Genomic DNA, 23,911 nt, shown 5'->3' on the forward strand with positions numbered 1-23,911 from the left:
TATATAGCGTGTATGGGGTGTATAGGGTGTGTGTGTGTGTGTATATAGTGTGTATAGTGTGTGTTTGTGTGTGAGTGTGTGTATAGGGTGTGTGTGCGTGTATAGTGTGTGTGTATATAGTGTGTATGTGTGTATAGTGTGTGTGTGTGTATAGTGTGTGAGTGTGTTTGTGTGTATAGTGTTTGTGTGTATAGTGTGTGTGTAGTTGTGTGTGTATGTGTGTGTGTCTGTGTGTATAGTGTGTGTATAGAGTGTGAGTGTGTATAGTGTGTGTATAGTGTGTCTGTGTGTGTCTGTGTGTATAGTGTGTGTGTGTCTGTGTGTGTGTGTGTGTGAGGCAATAAGCAATCCAAAACATGTAGTCACATATATTTTTATTGTAAAGAACTATTCCAAAATAGCAGAATATTGCAGAAGATGAGTGAAAAGAAAAAAAAGAAGGTAGAGAGAACAACAGAGAAAAAGAAGAAAATCCACACTTGACTTTGGCAAGACTTTTTGAAGCTAAATATATCAAAAGTCCACAATAAAAGTAAGAAACTTTCTTCTTTCTTTCCCGTGTGTGTGTTTGTGTGTGTATGTGTGTATAGTGTGTGTGTGTGTGTGTGTGTGTCTGTGTATATAGTGTGTGTCTGTGTGTATAGTGTGTGTGTGTATAGTGTGTGTGTGTGTGTATAGTGTGTGAGTGTGTGTATAGTGTGAGTGTGAGTGTGTGAGTGACGCGTGTCTCTGTCGCAGGACTCCGTGGAAGCGCTGCTGTTTCTCCGGTGACGGTGAGTATATCGTGGCAGGATCGGCGCGGCAGCATGCGCTCTACATCTGGGAGAAGAGCATCGGGAACCTGGTGAAGATCCTCCACGGGACGCGAGGAGAGCTGCTGCTGGACGTCGCCGTACGCTCTTGTCATCAGTTTATATAGTAGCTATGTTATCGACTTGATTCATATTCTTAATTTTTATGTTCATGTTTTTATTTAAAAATAGTTTTATTGTTCCAGTGATTTATTCTCTGTGTGTGTTTTTGTCATCTCTATTAGTTTTACATAAGTTTTTTATTATTTCAGCTTCAGTTTTAGTTATTTATATGGTAATTGCAACTTTTTATCTCACAATTCTGAGTTTATATCTCGCAATCCTGACTTTCTAAATTCAGATTGACAAGAAGAAAAATCCAAATAGTTTCTTATTTGATTATAAACGTATTGTCATTTTTTTATTTTAATGAATTTCTTTCAAATATATATAATACATATAATAGTAATAAATGATGGTGCCAAACTAATCATTTTTGTTTAGTAATAACATTATTATAATTTTTAATGTTATTGTTATTTTTACAAGTCTCATTAAAATACATAATAGAAGAAATAAGAAACAATGATGCCAAACTATTTATTTGTATTCTTTTTTTTTTTTGATTATATTATTTTTTTTTCATCTCATTTAAATATATAATATAAAGAATGATAATAAACAATTATGCTGTTTATTATTACATATTTTTACAAATTAATATTTATTTATTTGTACTAATATTATTATAATAAGTAAAAAATTTTAAAAGTCTAATTGTGGGATAAAAAAAATGCAATTACCTTTTTTTATGTTTTTATTCCATGACATAATTGTAGTGCTTGACCTTAAACTTTAGAAAATGAGAAATGTTGCCTTAGCCTCTAAATGAAATGTTTCTGAGTATATTTTATTTCAGTTAGCCTTTATTTTAAGGAGCATGTTTTTAGTTCAGTGACTGGTGTGTTTGCAGTGGCATCCGGTGCGTCCGATCATCGCCTCCATCTCCAGCGGCGTGGTGTCCATCTGGGCTCAGAACCAAGTGGTGAGTGAATCAGCTCAGTTCAGCTCAGAGCCGCCTCTCGTCTTCCTGTGTGTGTAGACTGTGTGTGTCTCTGCAGGAGAACTGGAGCGCGTTTGCGCCGGACTTTAAAGAGCTGGACGAGAACGTGGAGTACGAGGAGAGAGAATCTGAGTTTGACATCGAGGACGAGGACAAGAGCGAGCCGGAGCAGACCGGTAAACACACACACACACACTCTCTCACTCACACACTCTTACACTCTCTCTCTCTCTCATTCTCTCTCTCTCTCTCACACACACACACATGTACACTCTCACCATTATACACATTTGTGTCCTCATAAACCATATATACCTGTACACTCTTATACACACACACTCTCTCACACACACACACACTCTCTCACACACACACTCACACACACACACACACTCTCTCTCTCTCTCTCTCTCTCTCTCTCTCTCTCTCTCTCTCTCTCTCTCTCTCTCTCTCTCTCTCTCTCTCTCTCTCTCTCTCTCTCTCTCTCTCTCTCTCTCTCTCTCTCTCTCTCTCTCTCTCTCTCTCTCTCTCTCTCTCTCTCTCTCTCTCTCTCTCTCTCTCTCTCTCTCTCTCTCTCTCTCTCTCTCTCTCTCTCTCTCTCTCTCTCTCTCTCTCTCTCTCTCTCTCTCTCTCTCTCTCTCTCTCTCTCTCTCTCTCTCTCTCTCTCTCTCTCTCTCTCTCTCTCTCTCTCTCTCTCTCTCTCTCTCTCTCTCTCTCTCTCTCTCTCTCTCTCTCTCTCTCTCTCTCTCTCTCTCTCTCTCTCTCTCTCTCTCTCTCTCTCTCTCTCTCTCTCTCTCTCTCTCTCTCTCTCTCTCTCTCTCTCTCTCTCTCTCTCTCTCTCTCTCTCTCTCTCTCTCTCTCTCTCTCTCTCTCTCTCTCTCTCTCTCTCTCTCTCTCTCTCTCACACACACACACACACACACTGCTGTATATGACACTGGTGTGTGTGTGTGTGTGTGTGTGTCAGGAGCGGACGCTGCCGAGGACGAGGAGGTGGATGTCACGTCAGTCGATCCCATCCCAGCATTCTGCAGCAGGTCAGTCATTGTTTTTAACATCATACAGTCACATACACGTTTCTGCTGTTCGTTTTCTAGTTTTGATGGTCATGTTTGTTTATATTGTTTAATAAAATTGTGACATTTGCAAAATGATGTTAAATTTCTTCCAATAATTTCACATTATTGTTAATATCATCATACAGTTTCAAGTGTTTTTTAGTTTTGACATTTTTATTTGTTCATATTGTTTAAATCGGTTTATTTTTCGCAAAATAAAATTTAAATGTAAGTCACTAAAGTTTGTTATTTTTAATTATAATCTTACAGTGCAAATGTGTGTTTTTTTTTTTTTTTTTGACAATCGCAAAATGAATTTTAAATTTCGCTATATTTACCATAATTTTAAATATCATATAGTTTCATGTGTATTAGTTGTAGTTTTTTAGTTTTGATGTTTGTTCATATTGTTTTAATTTAGTTTCGCTAATTTTTTTTTTATTCACTATATTTGACAATTTATAATATCATGCCGTTTTAAATGTGTATTTGTTTTCTCGTTTAGACGTTTTTGTTTGTTCATATCGTTTAATCAGGTTTTTGGCGTTCACCGAAAAGTTTTCATTAAATTTGCTGTATTTTTAGTTTCATACGTGTTCGTTATGACGTTTTTTGTTTGCTTAAACCAGTTTATTTTTTGCAAAATAAAATTTAAACGTAACTAGCTAAATGTTGTTATTTTTTAATGATTATCTTACAGTGCAAATGTATGTGTTTGTTCGTTTTTTAGTTTTGGTTTGTTCATATTGTTTAATCCAGTTTTTGACATTCGCAAAATGAATTTTTTAATTTAATTCGTTATATTTTTACATAATTTTAAATATCGTACAGTTTCGTATGTATTAGTTGTAGTTTTTTAATTTTGATGTTTGTTCATATTGTTTTAATTTAGTTTCGCCGATTTTTTTTTTAATTCACTATATTTTACATAATTTATAATATGCCATTTTAAATGTGTATTTGTTAGTTTTTTCATTTAGACGTTTTTGTTTGTTCATATCGTTTAATCAGGTTTTTGGCATTCACCGAAAAGTTTTCATTAAATTTGCTGTATTTTACATTATTTTTAGGTTCATACGTGTTCGTTATGACGTTTTTTGTTTGCTTAAACCAGTTTATTTATCGCAAAATAAAATGTAAACGTAAGTAGCTCAATTTTGTTATTTTTAATGATTATCTTACAGCGCAAATGTGTTTGTTTGGTTTTTTGTTTTTGTTTGTATTGTATAATCAAGTTTTTGACATTCGCAAAATGAATTTTTGAATTTAATTCGTTATATTTTTACATAATTTTAAATATCGTACAGTTTCATATGTATTAGTTGTACTAGTTGTTTTCTCGTTTAGACGTTTTTGTTTGTTCATATCGTTTAATCAGGTTTTTGGCATTCACCGAAAAGTTTTCATTAAATTTGCTGTATTTTTAGTTTCATACGTGTTTCTTAGGACGTTTTTTGTTCGCTTAAACCAGTTTATTTTTCGCAAAATAAAATTTAAACGCAAGTAGCTAAATCTTGTTATTTTTAATGATTATCTTACAGTGCAAATGTGTTTGTGTTCGTTTTTTAGTTTTGGTCTGTTCATATTTTGATATTCACGTTTACATTTTAAATGTTAAGTGCACAATTTTGTTATTTTTAATATTATACAGTTTCTAAGTTGTTTTAAGTTTTTTAGTTTGTTCTTATTGTTTAATTCAGTCTATTCAGAAAATTTGTTTTATATTTCATTCTCTGACGTTATTTGTAATCTTACAGTAGTAATTTCCGAGTGTATTTTCGCGGCATTTGCAGTGACGAGGAGCTGGAGGACTATAAAGCGCTGCTGTATCTGCCCATCGCTCCGGAGGTGGAGGACCCTGAGGAGAACCCGTTCGGCCCTCCGCCCGACGCCGCGGGTCAGAACGCCACGCCCGACGATGGCTCCGCCCACAGCGGCCCCGGCGACAAAAAGCAGCGGCAGCCGTCGTCCGACGGAGGGCCGCCCAAGAAGAAGATCCGCACCACCACCATCGAGCTGCAGGGCGTCCCGAACGACGGTAAGAGAGTCGCTCGCTGCGGCCGCCGCGCTCGGCATGATGTCACTTCCTCTGACGCCTGTGTTTGTGTCTCGCAGAGGTCCATCCGCTGCTGGGTGTGAAGGGCGACAGTAAGTCCAAGAAGAAGGCAGCGGGGCGGCCCAAGGGATCGAAAGGTAAAGACAAAGACTCTCCGTTCAGACCCAAAGTCTGCTGGGACAGAGCAGAGGGGCTGGGGACGCCAGGTAAGACGACCTTTGACCCCTGTGTCCCGCCTGGGTCCGGTGCGGCTTGAGCTCAGCTGTGATTGGCTGCTTCCTGCTTGCCTTCCTGTCCTTCCTGCTCTGACCTCCTCGATGTGCGAGCGAATGCTTCAGGTCTACTGTCCTCCCCCGATAATTCCCATGATGCCCTGCAACAAAACACGCGTACTAAAACCGGCCTAATCATTAATTCAAGATACTAAACAAAAACAAAGGCTGTTATTGGTGGCGTTTCAATTCTAACATTTTTTTTAATTTACTCAAATTAGTTTTGAATGCAAATCTTTTAAAAGATTCAGATTCAGACATGAATCAAGATGAGCGAATCGTATGCTTATATATATATAATCATGATTTAAAAGCAGCATGATTCACGAGTCTTTTTGACCGAGTCATTAAAATAATTGGTTCAAATGAGTCATTTGTCAATTGGACTATGCAGCAGTGTTATTTTAGTATTATATACTTTCATAGTATTTATTAGCATGTTTTTATATTGTTTTATACAATATGTTAACATTGTTGTATATTTATAGTCTAAAGTATTTAGTATTGTTTTGAATTTGTTAAATTTATTTAATTTTTTTGTTAAATTTCTAGTCTTCATTAATGTTTTTTATATTGTTTAACATATTAATAACTTGAATTGACTCTGTCCTATTCAAAGTATATACTTTTGTAGTATTTTTTTTTATTGTTTAATATATTATTATTTTTACATATTCATGTTTTCATTTAAATAATATAATATTATATAAATTATTTAATTTTAGTTTTGGTCGGTTTGTTTTCCTATTTAGTCTTAGTAATTTTTTTTAACTTAAATAGTAACTTATTTTATTTCACTTCACCATTTCTAAATTTAATTTAAATTTTTCATCGAATATTTCGATTTTATTTTATTTCAGCTTTATTTCATTAACTGATTTTTAATCATCTTAGTTCAGTCGTACGATTCCCAGCTGTGATTTTCATATTGTTCGTATCTTGCATTGAAGCGTGCGAATGATTCGCTCTCGATCATATATGCAAAAATATCCCATAAATGGATGGAAATTAGCTTTGGTGCAGATTTGCATTGCTTTGTCGCTTCGCTCTTTGGGCCTTTACGTTGACCTGAAGGATTTAGCAAGTGTTTTTATTTTTAAAAAAAATGTTGTTTTACATGTAGGTTTGTTTAATTTAACCGTACGAATGCTGTTCTTTCAGGCAATCAGGTCTCGTCGATGTACAAGCAGCATGAGGTTCAGGGTTTGGACTGAAGCTGAAGGCCTCTGGCGCCCCCTGTCTGTGTGGATGAATGACGATGCTCTTTTATGGACTCTACGGACTGTACTTGTGTTGCATTTTTACAGAAGGACCTTACAGCTCAATGAAGCCCGTCTAATCAGTTTCCTTGCATAGAGAGAGTGATAGGAAGAGGGAATCATTTTTTTTTTTATTTAGAGTAGATGGATCTGTGTCTGTGCACTAGTTGGGTCAGATGTCTTATATTTGTTTTGAGTGTTGTTTTTTCTGAGACTGGTCGTGTTTTGTTTTTTTTATACATATTAAACCAGTTTTGTGTTTTGAGAGTGGTGTGTGTGTGTAAAATGTGTTTTGGTACAATATTTTTAGAGTTATGAAGGACGTCAGATCCGCGTCATGTTCAGCAGCGGCAGCTCTTAAAGTAACAGCAGCCAAAATATCCTAATTACCAGCTGCTGTGATGTCTGTTAATCAAAGATCAAAATAAAAAAAGGAAATCGGTAACTTATGTAGCTTTAAGCTTTAATTTATCTCTGTTTAATTTAGAATTTAGTGTTTGATAACTTTATTCAATTATATTTTCTACTTGCTGAAGGGCACAGTTTATGTGAAGATGGTTTTAAGTTCACTTAAATTAGAAGTTATTTTTTAAAGTCTAATAAATGTTAAAATTGATAGCTTTCAATTATGCTGTAATGTTGAAATGCTGTAGTCAATGGTTAAATATTAGGAAAAAAATCATTGAGACTTGACCTTCAGTCATAAAAAAGATGGTATTAAACTAATAAAAATATACTTTGTTGTTTCTACATCTATTTGAAGATTGAAAGTGAAATTATTGCAGTGTAAAATTATATTGAAAAACTTTAACGTTGGGTGGGATTAATCGCGATTAATTTCAGAAAAAAAATATTTTTTTAGCCATGATTCATGAGTCCTTAAAAGAATCAGTTCAAAAGAGTCATTTGTTTGTGAATTGGACTGTGCAGCAGTGTTATTTTATTATTGTTTATATACTTTTATAGTATTTATTTATGATGTATTTATATTTTTTATAGTTTAATGCTAATAAACTTTAACGTTAGGTGGGATTAATCGCGATTAATTTCAGAAAAAATGTGCGATTAATTAGTTATTTTTTTAGTTAATCGATAGACCGCACTAGTTTATATACAATCATGATTCAAACGCGGCATGATTCATGAGTCTTTTTGACAGAGTCATTAAAAGAATCAGTTCAAAAGAGTCATTCGTTTGTGAATTGGACTGTGCAGCAGTGTTATTTTATTATTGTTTATATACTTTTATAGTATCCAACATTAAGTGGGATTAATCGCGATTAATTAGTTATTTTTTTAGTTAATCGATAGACCGCACTAGTTTATATATAATCATGATTCAAACGCGGCATGATTCATGAGTCTTTTTGACTGAGTCCTTAAAAGAATCAGTTCAAATAGTCATTTGTTTGTAAATTGGACTGTGCAGCAGTTATTTCATTTATTCTGATGTATTTAGATTTTTTTATAGTTTAATGCTAATACATAATTTTATTTAAATGTATATTTTTTATGATGTCACTTCCTCTGACGCCTGTGTTTGTGTCTCGCAGAGGTCCATCCGCTGCTGGGTGTGAAGGGCGACAGTAAGTCCAAGAAGAAGGCAGCGGGGCGGCCCAAGGGATCGAAAGGTAAAGACAAAGACTCTCCGTTCAGACCCAAAGTCTGCTGGGACAGAGCAGAGGGGCTGGGGACGCCAGGTAAGACGACCTTTGACCCCTGTGTCCCGCCTGGGTCCGGTGCGGCTTGAGCTCAGCTGTGATTGGCTGCTTCCTGCTTGCCTTCCTGTCCTTCCTGCTCTGACCTCCTCGATGTGCGAGCGAATGCTTCAGGTCTACTGTCCTCCCCCGATAATTCCCATGATGCCCTGCAACAAAACACGCGTACTAAAACCGGCCTAATCATTAATTCAAGATACTAAACAAAAACAAAGGCTGTTATTGGTGGCGTTTCAATTCTAACATTTTTTTTAATTTACTCAAATTAGTTTTGAATGCAAATCTTTTAAAAGATTCAGATTCAGACATGAATCAAGATGAGCGAATCGTATGCTTATATATATATAATCATGATTTAAAAGCAGCATGATTCACGAGTCTTTTTGACCGAGTCATTAAAATAATTGGTTCAAATGAGTCATTTGTCAATTGGACTATGCAGCAGTGTTATTTTAGTATTATATACTTTCATAGTATTTATTAGCATGTTTTTATATTGTTTTATACAATATGTTAACATTGTTGTATATTTATAGTCTAAAGTATTTAGTATTGTTTTGAATTTGTTAAATTTATTTAATTTTTTTGTTAAATTTCTAGTCTTCATTAATGTTTTTTATATTGTTTAACATATTAATAACTTGAATTGACTCTGTCCTATTCAAAGTATATACTTTTGTAGTATTTTTTTTTATTGTTTAATATATTATTATTTTTACATATTCATGTTTTCATTTAAATAATATAATATTATATAAATTATTTAATTTTAGTTTTGGTCGGTTTGTTTTCCTATTTAGTCTTAGTAATTTTTTTTAACTTAAATAGTAACTTATTTTATTTCACTTCACCATTTCTAAATTTAATTTAAATTTTTCATCGAATATTTCGATTTTATTTTATTTCAGCTTTATTTCATTAACTGATTTTTAATCATCTTAGTTCAGTCGTACGATTCCCAGCTGTGATTTTCATATTGTTCGTATCTTGCATTGAAGCGTGCGAATGATTCGCTCTCGATCATATATGCAAAAATATCCCATAAATGGATGGAAATTAGCTTTGGTGCAGATTTGCATTGCTTTGTCGCTTCGCTCTTTGGGCCTTTACGTTGACCTGAAGGATTTAGCAAGTGTTTTTATTTTTAAAAAAAATGTTGTTTTACATGTAGGTTTGTTTAATTTAACCGTACGAATGCTGTTCTTTCAGGCAATCAGGTCTCGTCGATGTACAAGCAGCATGAGGTTCAGGGTTTGGACTGAAGCTGAAGGCCTCTGGCGCCCCCTGTCTGTGTGGATGAATGACGATGCTCTTTTATGGACTCTACGGACTGTACTTGTGTTGCATTTTTACAGAAGGACCTTACAGCTCAATGAAGCCCGTCTAATCAGTTTCCTTGCATAGAGAGAGTGATAGGAAGAGGGAATCATTTTTTTTTTTATTTAGAGTAGATGGATCTGTGTCTGTGCACTAGTTGGGTCAGATGTCTTATATTTGTTTTGAGTGTTGTTTTTTCTGAGACTGGTCGTGTTTTGTTTTTTTTATACATATTAAACCAGTTTTGTGTTTTGAGAGTGGTGTGTGTGTGTAAAATGTGTTTTGGTACAATATTTTTAGAGTTATGAAGGACATCTGTGGAATAAATCAACCCGGTGAGCCTCCATTTTGTTTCCTGCACGGACAGTTTCCGTCCAGCAGGAGGCGTCAGCGGCGCGGGAATGAAAGCGAGCAAGAGAGACATTTTTCTGTTATTCGGTTCCATTTTGTGCTTTTCTACTGTTGGATTCATATTTTTAGAGTTATGAAGGACGTCTGTGGAATAAATCAACCCGGTGAGCCTCCATTTTGTTTCCTGCACTGACAGTTTCCGTCCAGCAGGAGGCGTCAGCGGCGCGGGAATGAAAGCGAGCAAGAGAGACATTTTTCTGTTATTCGGTTCCATTTTGTGCTTTTCTACTGTTGGATTCCATTTTGTGTTTCTATGTTTTATTCACAAACATCTAAAGACTGAAAGTCAGACGAAAGTAAGTGAGCATCTGAGAAACCCCGCTCGTTAGTGCTGGTATTAATCAGATTCCTACTGAGGCTCAAAGCATCACTGTTCCTCACGTGATACTTTCTAATGTCTCCAAATAGTTTGAAAGCACATTTTCGACACGTAAGAAAAGTCATGCGTTAGTAAGTCATAATCATAAGATGAAAAGTCGAAATTATTACTTTAAGAGTAGAAAATGACATAATTGTGATTTTCCAAATTTGCCTTTTTTTTACCTCGTGACTTAGTATGTAATAATTTCGATTGTTAAAGTCATAATTGTTATTTTTTACCTCATAATTATGACTTAGTATGTCATAATTTCAACTTAAAATCATAATTGACTTTTTAAGTCATGATTTCGACTTTTTACCTCAACTTAATAATGTAAAAGCCATAATTTCGACTTTGTACCTCATGATTATGACTTAGTATGTCATAATTTCAATTTAAAATCATAATTGACTTTTTAAGTCATGATTTCGACTTTTTACCTCAACTTGTAATAATGTAAAAGCCATAATTTCGACTTTTTACCTCATGATTATGACTTAGTATGTCATCATTTCAATTTAAAATCATAATTGACTTTTTAAGTCATGATTTCCACTTTTTACCTCAACTTGTAATAATGTAAAAGCCATAATTTCGACTTTTTACCTCATGATTATGACTTGTGTAATAATTTCGACATTTAAAGGCATAATTTCGATTTAGTATGTCAATTCCGAACTTTAAATGTTCGATTTCACGTCAAAATTTCGACTCATGATTATCATAATTTTGACTTGTTGCCTATTCGACTTTTAATGTCATAATTTCGGCGTTCATAAAATGACTTTTAAGACCATTTTTAAGCGTTTTTTACGAGGCAGAAATTAAATTAGGATAAATATGAGTAGTATTTGTCAAATAGTAATCCAGCCCTTACGAAAATTAGCCATGGTTTTACCAAATTATACCAAACAACCATGGTTACTTTAGTTAAACCATGGTAACCCATGGTTTTGCTACACTAACCATAGTTTAACCATGGTATTTGTAGTAAAACTAATCAATACGCCAAAAAAAAACCATGATTACTTCACTTTTACTACAATAAGTGACATGAGGCCAAGTATGGTGACCCATACTCTGAATTAGTGCTCTGCATTTATCCCATCCAAAGTGCACACACACAGCAGTGAACACACACACACCGTGAACACACACCCGGAGCAGTGGGCATTTTTTTGCTGCGGCGCCCGGGGAGCAGTTGGGGGTTCGGTGCCTTGCTCAAGGGCACCTCAGTCGTGGTATTGAAGGTGGGAGAGAGCGCTGTACATTCACTCCCCCCACCTACAATCCCTGCCGGTACGAGACTCGAACCCACAACCTTTGGGTTACGAGTCCGACTCTCTATCCATTAGGCCACGACTTCCCATCCTTCCCATGGACTAAACCATGGTTAATTTTCTAAGTAACCTGAACATGTCAAGGAATTTTTAATCTTTGTGGTCAATATACATTTTCATAGTCGAGCTAGAAAAAGCTAAAAATTGCTCTTTGAAAATGCAATCTTTACGATGTTGATATTCATGAGGAAAGTCTGTGAAACTGAGCGCGGGATTTCACTCGCTTCGTTCAGAGACTCTCAGTTTCTGAATTAAATAAAGGTTTGATGTCATGACATTTCAATTATGAATGCTCACTTCAATAACGTTCCAAAAAAAAAAACTCAACAAACTTGAAGTAGCTAATTAAAATCTCATCTTTATTACAACCACATGTACATCATATTCCAAGAAAATGATTTCTAAAAGTGGAAACGAGCAAAATCCAATGAGAGGCAGAGTTTTTCTGTTAATGTTCCATCCATTATTCACAGCGTTTGACTCACGGTGGAAATTACGTGATTTCACCTCAGAAACGAGGGCGAGAGAGCGAGATGTGTCGCAGAGAGTCACAGTTGTGTGAGGAAAAATTGTAAACACTCCAGTGCTAGTGCACCTAAAATAGTGCAGGTGGGAAAAATCCTGATTTTCTGCTCAAATAATAAAAACAAATCCGCAAACCTCCCACGCTGACACAGGTGACTCCAAAAATACTAATGCTTCTTCTACTTTGGAAAATAATTAGGTTTCGTTCATGAAACGCGATCAGAACGAATTTGTGTAAATCCGTTTCATTTGTGTAACTGCCATCAGTTTATCAACTTTCAGAATTCATTCTGCTGGCATTTCATGAGGCTCGTTGTAAAATTGAAACCCCATTATTTGCGGAAAGGTGTGCTGAAAATACGTGATATTTGCACGTTAGAACAAAACACAGTTCAGCGCGTCATCTTTCTCTCCAAATTGATAACACACCACTTGTTTGAGTCTTTATAAAAGTTCTTTGTTTCTTTTCGTGACATCAATTGTGAAGAGCACAAGAAAAATAGCTTTAAAAATACTCTACAGAACTACAGTTATAGTGCAAGAACCCGCACACTTCACAATACACGCTCACGTTTCCGCTGCCCGATCTCCAGCATAACCCTGCACACCCAGTCTCCGGCCCTGGCGGCGTATCCGACTCCCGATCCATCGTTAGATTATCCGATATTATTCCCAGAGAATCAGATTCATGATTGAAAAGAGGGGCTGTGCTAACGTCACAAATTAGCTAGAGGAAGACAGTCGGAAAGGGATTTTTTTTTAAATCTTGTGCAAAAGTGACGTAATTCGGATGTCGTTTACAGGCTAGTTGCAAATTATGTTGAAGAAATGAAATCTCACGTTTAGCACCACCATAAAATGATCCGCAACATAAACTTTTCTTGGCACCAAATGAAATTCGCTTTGTCTGGTGTCGGTATCTGTTGTATTGCTTCATGCGGTCGAATCAAACTGCAGTGATTTCGCTCCCTAATGAAACATCTCTTTACAACACAATGCAAAACAAGATACTGCAAATATAACATTTAAAAATCAATGTACTACGGTGTTCGGAAACGTCTGTATCTACAGTAAACCTCAGTTTCAGGAGGTAGCTTTGTGTAGTGCGGCCGGTCCAACACACACACGTCAATCTGAACACACGCTCGGTGGGTGTCGCTATACAGTTGTGACAGTGAGCAACGACGTAGGCAGCTGCCGGGTGTCTCCGCTGGGGCCCAGGCGCGTTCCGTGCGTCAGGAGTTCCTCTACGGTGGTCCAGTCATCCAGCAGCTTCCGGTTCCTCAGGCGACTTAGTTTCCTCTGGCTTAGCTCAAGAAGGGTACTACAACTGTCTCCGTTAGTTCCTCCCACGACTTCGCCACTATACACCAATCCTGACGCAGCTACGCCGCCGCCACCGCCACTTCTGGCCTGCAGCTGTCGCTGTTTCTGCAGCATGTGTTCGCGGCGCTCAGTGCGGCTCCAGTAACGACCCATTCGGACCTCACTGTGACTCTCTTCGTCCGTGCTCATGCCGCTACGCTCATCCGCCAGACGGGATGCTCTATCCCGCAGCATCTGGTTTCGCAAGGCCCGCAGGTTCCCGCTGGATGGTTTCCTGATGGCAGCAGTGGGTGTGTGGCCCTCCAAGGTGCTGTAGAGACCGCCTCCGCCACCTGAGCCTGCACGGTTGGCGGGTTTGGGCCAGGTGTCGTTGGCATCCTGACTGGGCGTGTGACTTAGGGTGTGGAACCTGTTGTTGGGCGTCTGTTGGGTCACAAAGCTCTTCTGTAGCTGCGGTTCGGTGGATGCTCGGATCCTGCTGTTGTCATGGAGTTCTGGAGGCATATAGCAGTGCTCGTCGAATGGAGAGATCAGGGACGGTTGACTCATTGCATGTGTAGCGTGTAGAGTCTGTGTGGGGAGTACAACAGGGTGTGCCGGGTGACTGACGGTGTGCATAAGTGCCGGCTCCTCAGGGAGATTCATGGGCAGGTCAACTCTGTGGCCGCAGGGATGCTGCGTGCCGCTGCAGTAGTTAGGCGAGGCCGGGTGACTCGCCCGTCTGCGGTACTCCATGGGCGCAGGGCGGTGATGCAGCGTCCTGCTTCTTCTCAGCATTCCCGCAGAGCTCGGATGAGGCGGCAGCCGTCGCTGGCTGGAGGGCATACTGCACGTAGAGTACAGTGCGGGATTGAACAGCGAGCCGCTGCTGGAGCTGTGCCTGTTCAAACATGGCCGCTCCACCTTACGGTACTGCACGGACGACACGCGGGATAAACCGCGCGATCCCGGGACGGGCGTGCAGACGTTTTGAGGCTGCACCGTCAGCGTTTCTGGGATGGCCTCTAGGGGGTGTTTTATCTGGCTGTCGCGCCGTTCGCGAGAGCACGGCTCCCCCTGGTGGTGCATGCGGGCGTTGTAATGACGCATGCGTTTCTCTAGCAGACGCTGGAAGCGCAGGAACTCGCCGGTGCTGACACTGTAAAAACCTGAGTCGCTCAGTTCAGACGAGATGAATGACTCAGACGATGGTGACCTGCCGTGGCGCTCCTCGAGCCCCTCCTCCGTCTCCACCCCCGACAGCTCCCCCTGGTGGAAACTACCATCCGTCCATCCGAGCCCACTGTCCAGCTCATGGTGAAGAGGCAGGTAACCCAGGGGTTTCTCCATCATGTAGTCATCGTCATCAGTCTGTCACAAACACACACATATTATTATGACATTAGAGCAGTAGCTCCCAATCCTGGTACTGGAGAACCCTCAACACTGCACGTTTTTGATGTCTCTCTTATCTGACATACACATTTGAGTTTTATTAAGGAGACCTTTAAAATGTGCAGTGTTGGGGGTTCTCCAGGACCAGGATTGGGAAACACTGCATTAGAGCAATAAGCTACTAGAAGTGATGAGTTACAGTGATTTTACTATGGTAAAAAGACTCTGTGTTTTTTTACCTAAAAGCAACCTCTAATGGTGAAAAATTCACTGCAGTGTTTAACAAAAGAGCAGCAATATGACAAAGACACAAGTGTTCGACAACTATTAGTAATAGTAATAAAAAATAATTAATAAAAAAATATATATTTTTTTTAATTTTGGTGCTAGCTCTGTAAAACTAGCCTCCAGAATGCTAGCATGTTCTAAGTGGGTTCTAATGTGTTGCTAAGCAGATACTAAGACATTGGTAGAATACTCTGGGTGGTTGCTAATGTTTAGCTAAGTGGTTCTTAGGGTATTCTAGGTTGGTTTTACTGCATTGCTGTGCAGTTACTAGGACATTGATTGAGTATACTGGATGGTTGCTAATGTGTTGGTAGGTGGATGTTAGGGTATCCCAGGTGGTTTGCCAGCAAATGCATGGCTATGAGTCTAATAGGAGTATTCTGGGTGGTTGCTAGGCGGTTTTTAAATGGTTCAATAATATTGATTTCAACTGATGTACTGTTACAGGTTTGTGCATATTGGTTAATTAACAGCAAACTCATATGTGACCCTGAACCACAAAAGCAGGCTTAAGTCGCTGGGGTATATTTGTAGCAATAGCCAACAATACATTGTATGGGTCAAAATTACATTTTTCTTTTATGCCAAAAATCATTAGGATATTAAGTAAAGATCATGTTCCATGAAGATATTTTGTTAATGTCCTACCGTAAATATATCAAAACGTAATTTTTGATTAGTAATATGCATTGCTAAGAACTTCATTTGAACAACTTTAAAGATGATTTTCTCAATATTCAGATTTTTTTGCACCCTCAGATTCCAGATTTTCAAATATTTGTATCTCAGCCAAATATTGTGCTATCCTAACAAACCATACATCAATGGAAAGCTTATTTATTCAGCTTTCAGACGATGCATACATCTCAAAAATTTGACCCACAAATTGACTGGCTTTGTGGTCCAGGGTCTTTTTAGAAGAATTATGTAGCCTACTTTTAAATGGCTGACAGAAATGTGCAACGAAAACTTTTATTTTTAACGAGTTGACAATTTGAGGCGACACGAGCGTCCGTTGACTATGCAACAAAATTACGCAGAGCTTAACAATATGCAAATGAGCAGCTACAGCCAATAGCATTGCATACAGTAGATACTGCAGTTGAGTAGAAACGCCTACTATTAAGTTAACCCACAATGCAGATTAAATCACTGTCAGTGTGAACGCACCTAAATTAATAAAGAAAAAACATAGGAAAATGTGCTTAACATTTAAATTCAACATGAATTCTATCGATTGAACAGTCCTCTATCGGAGCGCGAGAGTCACTCTGGTGGCTCACAGTCTTCAACCGTATTTATGATAGCTAGTTGCCTGGTAACACATAACTTACATAATATGTGACTCCTCGCCTCTCGGTCTGTGACGGATGAAGAGAATCACACGAGAACCAGAACAACAACAATCCCTCAGATCTGAACTCGCGCCGCTGCTCTACATTCTAGAACGCAGCTTCTAGATTCATTCGGTCTGCATTAATTGGTTGCCGTTGTATTTTGACTATATTATAGATGCATTTCACTACACCACATTATTTTTAAGGCAAGACACTACAGGCAAAAACATTCATCCATATTTTTTCATGCACTGGTTCATTTTGAGATTTTGGGCTTTTTGGCTTTTCAAAATGTTGTTTCAGTGGAAAGAAAGCATCCAAAATATTTAAGTGTTAATTTCAGTGCATTTTATCTATTTGTGTCACTATAGATTTCGAAATCTTTAAAGGCCATTTTCTCAAAATGAGTTTGTTTCTCGAATTCAACGGCACTTACATACACCAGTTTTATTCAGATTTATATTCTGAAGGTTTTTACTGAAGAGTTTGTTTATAGGTCATTTGACTGATTTTATTTTTGCACTTAATCTATTTGCGTCAGTAAGTATTACATATCTTTAAAGGCCGTTTTCTCAAAATGAGTTCGATTCTCCACTTCAGCAGCACTTACATAAACCATACTTAACCGTTTTATTCATATCCATATTCTGAAATTTTTCAATAGAGGGGTTTGTTAATTTATCATTCAAACTGATTTATACAACGTTTTACTGCCTAAAACATGGTCAAATTTTAATTTTTTCCCCTTTTTAAACCTTTAATATGTCAACAAAATCAAATTTTGCACCTTAATTAAGATTGCTGTTCTGGGCATTTATTCGAATTAGTGCATATTTAATCAGATAATGCATATTTAAACATAACATTTCAGAAAGCTAGTAATACCAACAACATTTGCAATTCTTAATGAAATCAATCAGCTGGAGAAGAAAGATGATATATATTAGTTTTTCAGTTTACTTTACCCTAAACACCATGTGATGTCTTGCCTTAAACGTACAATTTGTACACTACCCAGAGTGCACACTGAATGTTCAATAATTTAGCGGTGCTTCGTCAATTATTCCTTAAAGGAACACGCCACTATTTTTGAAAATAGGCTAATTTTCCACCCGGTCATATATTCACGCTGTATTTTGTGACTCTAACCTGACTCTGGAAACTTCTGGGTTCCTCCAGATTGGTGTTGCAGCATCCGATCAGACAGTTCTGTGCCGGAGACACGCCGCTGGAGAACTCATGGTCCTGAAACGAGCACAAAATACCGTTAAACATAGAACCGGACTGCTGTTCATTCCAGAACCAAGTCAATTTTGGATTATCACATCAAGATGAGCATCATTATTACGGATGGTGATGTGATTTCAAACCCTTTCTGCTCTTGTGAGAAGAACATCTGAGCATTTCCGCTGCTTTCCTGATGAATTATTAGCATAATGAGGCTGTGATGTGGAAGAGTGATTATTATAAACGACTGTCTGTCGCTTTATTAAAGGCTGTTTCCTCCTGCGCAATGCACATGTGAAATGTGTGTATATATGTGAATGGCTATTCATTTTTATAAATAAGTAATAAATAATAATTTACTAATGAAATTATACATATTATAAATGCATTATATACATATTATAATTCATTATAAAGTTTTAGCATTTTCTTTCAATAAATGGTAAATTAATAACTATGTGTATCTCATCATGAATATTAACAGCTCACACTCATCATAATCTGATTATGTTAATATCTTACTTTGTAGGCCAGGCGTTCTCTGTGCTCCAGGTCTCTGGGCGTGTTTGGTAGGTACTCGTACCTGCTTCCGTCTCTATGGGTCCCGGGCAGGGTCATGTGATTGTAGTACGTCCTGCGAGAACAACAAACACTCATATATTACACTTGTAAATATCTGTGTGAATATTATATGCTGATAACACAAGTCACGACCCCTTTCTCCAGCACACATCTCTGGCTCCGCCCCCTTCATCTAAGATGCTGTTATTGTGTTTGCAAGGAGCTTCTGACCTCATTCTGATAATAACAGCTGCATAAAGATGCCTAGAAAGAGTATGATGATTATATGAAATATATTACAACTCATATACAATAGTAATATTAAAAATAATTGGCAGTTTAATTATAATAATGATGCTTGTCTTAATAAACACCACTAAATATAACATATACGGTTGCCATGTTTCAAAACGTGTGACTTTTCTGAAAAATCTGCATCAGAATCATAACTTTATTGTTAAGTGTGCTTGCACACACAAGGAAATAAACTGAATTTTGTTATTACAAAAATCGGCAAAATAAGAGTTTTCCTTCATGTTCTGTTTTCACTTAAGGTATACAAACTGCGACTATAATAATATATATTTACAACAATAATTTAAAAAAATTAGTAAACTTTGAAAATCGGCAAAACTTCGCCACGTCACCTGATTAGCGCGTGTTTCCTCAGCGAATACAGCGCGAGAGGTGATTGTACGATTCGCGTGCAAATAACTCTTGTGAACCAGTTCTTTTGAATGAGTCCGTCAAAAAGAATCATGAAACAAACTAGCAACTGTTTTGAATCGGACTCACTCAAGCAGCGAATCGTTCAGAGCCGTTACGCAGTTCCCAAATTAACCGTCTCCCTCACTGAAACGCGCGCCATTTTTCGCATTTGAAAACCGGGAACCGTTACTTCGACTATATGCAGGTTAGTGAGTCTTACTAATATATTTACTAGCTGCTTGTTCATATGTCAACTTGTAATTAAATATACATATTCAAAGCTTTTAAATTGGTTTTTATAAAAATATTATTGGTTATAGCATATAGTGAAGTCCAATGTAAGGTCAACAGGCGGATAATCAACACAGCATTCACCTCTTTTATATAGTCACAAATGTTCTTACAAAACAGTGTGCTATTTATATGACACAAATACAGTCAGTGACAGCATCAAATTGGAACAAACAACACTTATTAGTCTAAAATGTCCCGTTATCACAATGCACAATATTGACTTAAACTAATGTAAGGCTCTATGCACTCAAATCTTCTTCTCAATTGTTGAATTTGGCAGCAAAAAGGTCAACTAAATGTTTCATTTTAGGAGATAATGGCTCCCTAATCATGGTTTTAGTCTGGAGCCACTGCATCCTTGACATTTCCTTCTAGATGGGAAGGGATCTTAATAGTCCAAACATCTTTTCGCTATTTATATTCTATGGTGAGCATTCACCACCACATGCGAAGCTGTAAAATGCAGTGAACGATATAATATGCTTGCGTGCACATTTACATGTGGATGAATGCAAAACCTAGCGTGACTGTGCCTTAAGGCCGCTCACATGCTAGAGACGGCTCTTGATGGAGCGCGACGGATGAGAACATGTCAGAAGTGTTTCGATTTTTTAAATCCAGTGAGAAGGCATAACTGGACCCGCCCCTTTGACATTCTCACTGGTCAACTTTTGATCACATGACCAAGCAATACTTTGGAAAACCCTTGTGTTTTTTGTCCTTGCACACAAAAAGCATATCACTAAGCTCAGATATGTAGTGTATCCACCTTATTTTGCAATGCAGAAGCTACTTTATGTGAATTGACAAGACTTGCGATCCATTGGGTAAATAGCTAAAAGAATAGTAGTGCAAAAGGTGATGTCCAATTCACGTTCTAATGGCTCTTGTGAACCAGTTCGTTTGAATGAGTCAGTCAAAAAGATTCACGAAACCACCTGAAACTTGTTTTGGAATCAGACTCACTCAGTCAGTGAATCATTTACGGAGATTCATTAGATAAATAACTAGAAGAATAACAAAACATGCAGTAAATGGTAAAACTGTCTGCGTTACAAATCAGTGTGATTATGATAATAATGAAAATAATATGATAGCAAATACCAGTTCAAGCAGTATAACGGACTGTTTTTGTTCAGGAAAAATAACTATACTAGAATAAAGGCCAGTTCACACCAAGGACGATAACTGTAACGATAACTATGTTTTAATAATCGTTCAAATTCAATGAGAACAGGGAAGTAAGTACACACTACAACTATAACGATAACAACACAGAAAAACAATATCGTTGGAATCATGATTTTTTTCCAAGCATGATTTTTTTGAGCAAGCTCAAGCATTTAAAGCACCAAACTGCAGTGTGCTGTATAATAAACATAACGTAATGGTGCATTGGTGTGGATGCTAATATAGTTACCGTTTTAGTTATCGTTATAGTTATCGTTTTTGGAATGAACACCAGAAACCTTGCACATCCAAGTTAAAAATGGCTGTGTTTGCTCTTACGTTAAAAATAAGTACGCAAGCACTCTAAAAAAATTCGTTCACACAGGACACATTCTTCATTTCAATAAGCAACAGAATTTAAACGAATGCAATAAGCTACTAATTTTTACTTGATAGAATGTTAAAAACGCAGTGCTCATAATATGATTAGACGAAGAGCATTTTTAGCAACAATTAAAACGCAAGATTGCGTTGTGTGTGAACGCTTCTCAAGTGTACGTCTATGTTTGTCATGCAGGTGGCAGCAGTGAGCTACAGGTGTGTCGCACCTGTCCGAGGGAGGCAGTCGCGGTAGGGTGCACGAGTGCGGCCGGAGAGGGTCCCACGGTCGCTCCGTCTGCGTGCTGCAGTCCGTCGTCCTGTTGTACTGCAGGCTCCGCCCCCGGCCCTCAATCTGAAGCGTGATTGGCTGCTCGTAGCTGGCCAGGATACGGAAGGCCTCTCGCTTCTGCAGGTGGGTCAGGTCCTGACCGTGAACCTGAATGACAGGACAATCGACAGACAAGCGCAGTGACCGGAAAGCTTGTGATTAATTTGAGTCCTCGTTTACGCGGATCTCGTGCGTTCAGCCGTTTGGCGTACGCTCTATTTCACCTGATTCGGTTTATCTTACGCACACACTACTATAGTGAAGCGCAGCTGTGTAAAGATATTTCCCTGCCTACAGACCCGATCCGTCCGGGACTGAGCTGAACCTCAGGCTCACACACACACACGCGCGTTATACTCATGATGAAAATAATGCTGCATCTTCATACCAACACACATCACTGCATGAGTCACAGGAGAGAGACGGCACATGTGTATGTGTGTGTGTGTGAAATAAGATGTGGTGTATCAGCATCAATGTCACTCCTGATCACCATCAGCACACACACTCGTGAGCATTTACACACAATTACACACACACTGGACTCACCCCCATCCCGTCGCCCATCCACGGCCCTGACAGTCGACAGCCCATCACCACGGCAACAGATGAGCAGGATCGTGCACCGATGCTGTGAATTCACTGATGAAGATGAAGGGGATGAAGGAGCGATGCAGCCGTTGCTGGCATACATGAACACACACACACACACACACACACACACAGAGCTGTTCTAAGTGAGACGCGCAGCAGAATCAGACACACAGACGTAGCGTTGTCTCTCCTTTCTCTCTCTCTCTGAGCACTCGCTCCAGAACACAGACACTCCAGCACTCAGGCCCTGCCCACCTCTGCCACGTCCCCGCTGTGATTGGCCAGGCAGCCATGTCTGTTGGCGGAAAGCGAGAGCTGATTGGCTGGCGGGGTTCAGCCCTCATCAAACGCTCGTGGACTGGGTCTCCGCCATTCAGTCGGAGCTGTGAAGACATAAATATGCACTTAATTAATGAGGGGAATTAATTAACGCACTCATCACTAGTCCTAGTATTAAAGTATTAAAGTTGAGTGTGTGCATCGTCCCTAAATCAAGAGCTGTGCTGGTACTAAGTGATCGGGTGCACCATTTTCACCTGCTACACCAAAGAAATCACACAAAATAAACATGAAAAGAAACTGCATAGCATCCACCCACAACACTGTAGCAAATATATAGCAATGTTAGGATTCTTGATATTTTCAAAGGACTGATACTTAAATGAGACATATGAAATAGCAACGAAACAAGAACAAATGTCTGTGTTTAAAGACAATAACTAAACAAATGACCTATGCTGGTGTATTTCTGGCTCAGATGTGGCTCTTTTATAACTTAATGGAGATCTCACTTTGGTTTCATTTATGTATCAACTAAATCTCAGATGTTTCTCCTGAAATACTTTGAGAGAAATTAAAATGTAAATAGCAGCATTTTTGGAATTCATATTCTTGGAGTCAATTTTGAGATCTCAGACTTTCTCAAACTGTGCTCAGAGCTCTTCTATAACTTTAGAAGACACAACACATGAGATTACAGGGGTGTTTTTCTCAGTAGAAGCTGGAGACGTCAGGAGAAAGCCTAGGAGAAACAACTGAGATACTAAAGAGACCTCTCTGCACCATGCCAGCGTGTTTTCGTTGGGTTTTTAAAGATTTTGAGGCCGAGTTGCCCTGCTAAACTCACTGGTGGGAGATTCGGGACGTGAGCGGAGCTGACAGCCATCAGGAACATGCATGCGTCGTCTCTCCTGCGGGCAACACATGCAGCGAGGAAAGTGCAAATCTGTGTCAAGCCATCAGAGGTTCCAGTAAACCAGAAGAGAGGCATGAATAAATAAACTCAGTGTCCTTAAAGCCAGGGCTCTGCGAGCGGCTCGGAGGAGAATTATGGGAGAGATGGAGACAAAAGGATGTGAAAGAATCAAGTCAGAGCACAAGCACTCGCGCTGGAGGAAAACCTGTAACGCAAATACAGCATCCGAGGTCAGGTTGGTTAGTTGTTATATATAAACACATAGGAATAATGTTGTTGGACTTTTAAAGCTCAAGAAACCTCACTGAGTTCTCAGGATCCACTTTGTCTCAGATGTTTCTCCTTAAAGAAAAGATGACAACAAATAAAAAACTTAATGTGGACAGCGGCTCAGCTCATTTGCTCTCGGGAGAATTTGATGAGAAATGTTTGAGTTCAAATTGAGATCTCCGATGTTTTTGATTGGAGAATTCGGAATCTGAGCACAGTTTGAGACTTAAGAATTCTTTCTGAAATTCTGAAGTTGAACATCAGATTATCGGGGTCTTTTTTCTCAGGAGAGACATCTGGGAAGCAGGAGACACACCAGCGGTCTTATCTAGGAGAACAGCTGAAATATTGTGCTGATCGTTGTGTAGATTGTGTTTAAAGAGCTTCAGGAAGGTGGTGCAAGACGCTGTAGATCAAACCACCAGTTACGAGACACACACTCTCTCTCTCACACACACACACACACACACACACACACTACACACACACACTGCTGGAGGGACGTGTCAGCTCAGATCAGAGGAGACAGCAGTTGCACTGCAGGCGGTGTCTGTGTGTGTGTGTGTGTGTGTGTGTGTGTGTGTGTTTGCAGGAGGACACACACCACTCCTGTGGGATTACCCATAATGCCCCAGCTCACCTCCAGATGGCGACGTCTCACTCCTGTCTCAGAGGACACACGGCACG

The 23,911-nt window shown here is 38.7% G+C and overlaps 2 protein-coding genes across 2 annotated transcripts in view; one reads left to right on the forward strand and one right to left on the reverse strand.

Annotated features, from left to right (window-relative positions):
- Positions 1 to 6,720, forward strand: part of rbbp5 (retinoblastoma binding protein 5) — a gene marked incomplete at its 5' end in the record, with an annotated part of 9,662 nt that extends 2,942 nt beyond the window's left edge. The window contains 7 exons of the mRNA XM_016499241.1: positions 739 to 892; positions 1,765 to 1,836; positions 1,913 to 2,030; positions 2,822 to 2,891; positions 4,706 to 4,950; positions 5,028 to 5,174; positions 6,402 to 6,720. Of these exons, the coding sequence (XP_016354727.1) occupies positions 739 to 892; positions 1,765 to 1,836; positions 1,913 to 2,030; positions 2,822 to 2,891; positions 4,706 to 4,950; positions 5,028 to 5,174; positions 6,402 to 6,454 (859 nt within the window). The remainder of the gene's footprint in view (positions 1 to 738; positions 893 to 1,764; positions 1,837 to 1,912; positions 2,031 to 2,821; positions 2,892 to 4,705; positions 4,951 to 5,027; positions 5,175 to 6,401) is intronic.
- A 6,570-nt stretch (positions 6,721 to 13,290) lies between these two features.
- LOC107698305 (E3 ubiquitin-protein ligase PDZRN3) overlaps positions 13,291 to 23,911 on the reverse strand; it is a 21,663-nt gene continuing 11,042 nt past the window's right edge. Inside the window, exons 2-6 of the mRNA XM_016499261.1 lie at positions 21,715 to 21,893; positions 21,065 to 21,273; positions 18,246 to 18,357; positions 17,646 to 17,741; positions 13,291 to 14,847 (exon numbers count right to left, since the gene is read on the reverse strand). Coding sequence (XP_016354747.1) covers positions 13,330 to 14,847; positions 17,646 to 17,741; positions 18,246 to 18,357; positions 21,065 to 21,273; positions 21,715 to 21,759 — 1,980 coding nt within the window. The 5' untranslated portion in view covers positions 21,760 to 21,893 and the 3' untranslated portion in view covers positions 13,291 to 13,329. The remainder of the gene's footprint in view (positions 14,848 to 17,645; positions 17,742 to 18,245; positions 18,358 to 21,064; positions 21,274 to 21,714; positions 21,894 to 23,911) is intronic.

The sequence above is a fragment of the Sinocyclocheilus anshuiensis genome, unplaced genomic scaffold, assembly GCF_001515605.1.
Source record: "Sinocyclocheilus anshuiensis isolate Anshui unplaced genomic scaffold, SAMN03320099.WGS_v1.1 scaffold2216, whole genome shotgun sequence".
NCBI classification, from domain to species: domain Eukaryota; kingdom Metazoa; phylum Chordata; class Actinopteri; order Cypriniformes; family Cyprinidae; genus Sinocyclocheilus; species Sinocyclocheilus anshuiensis.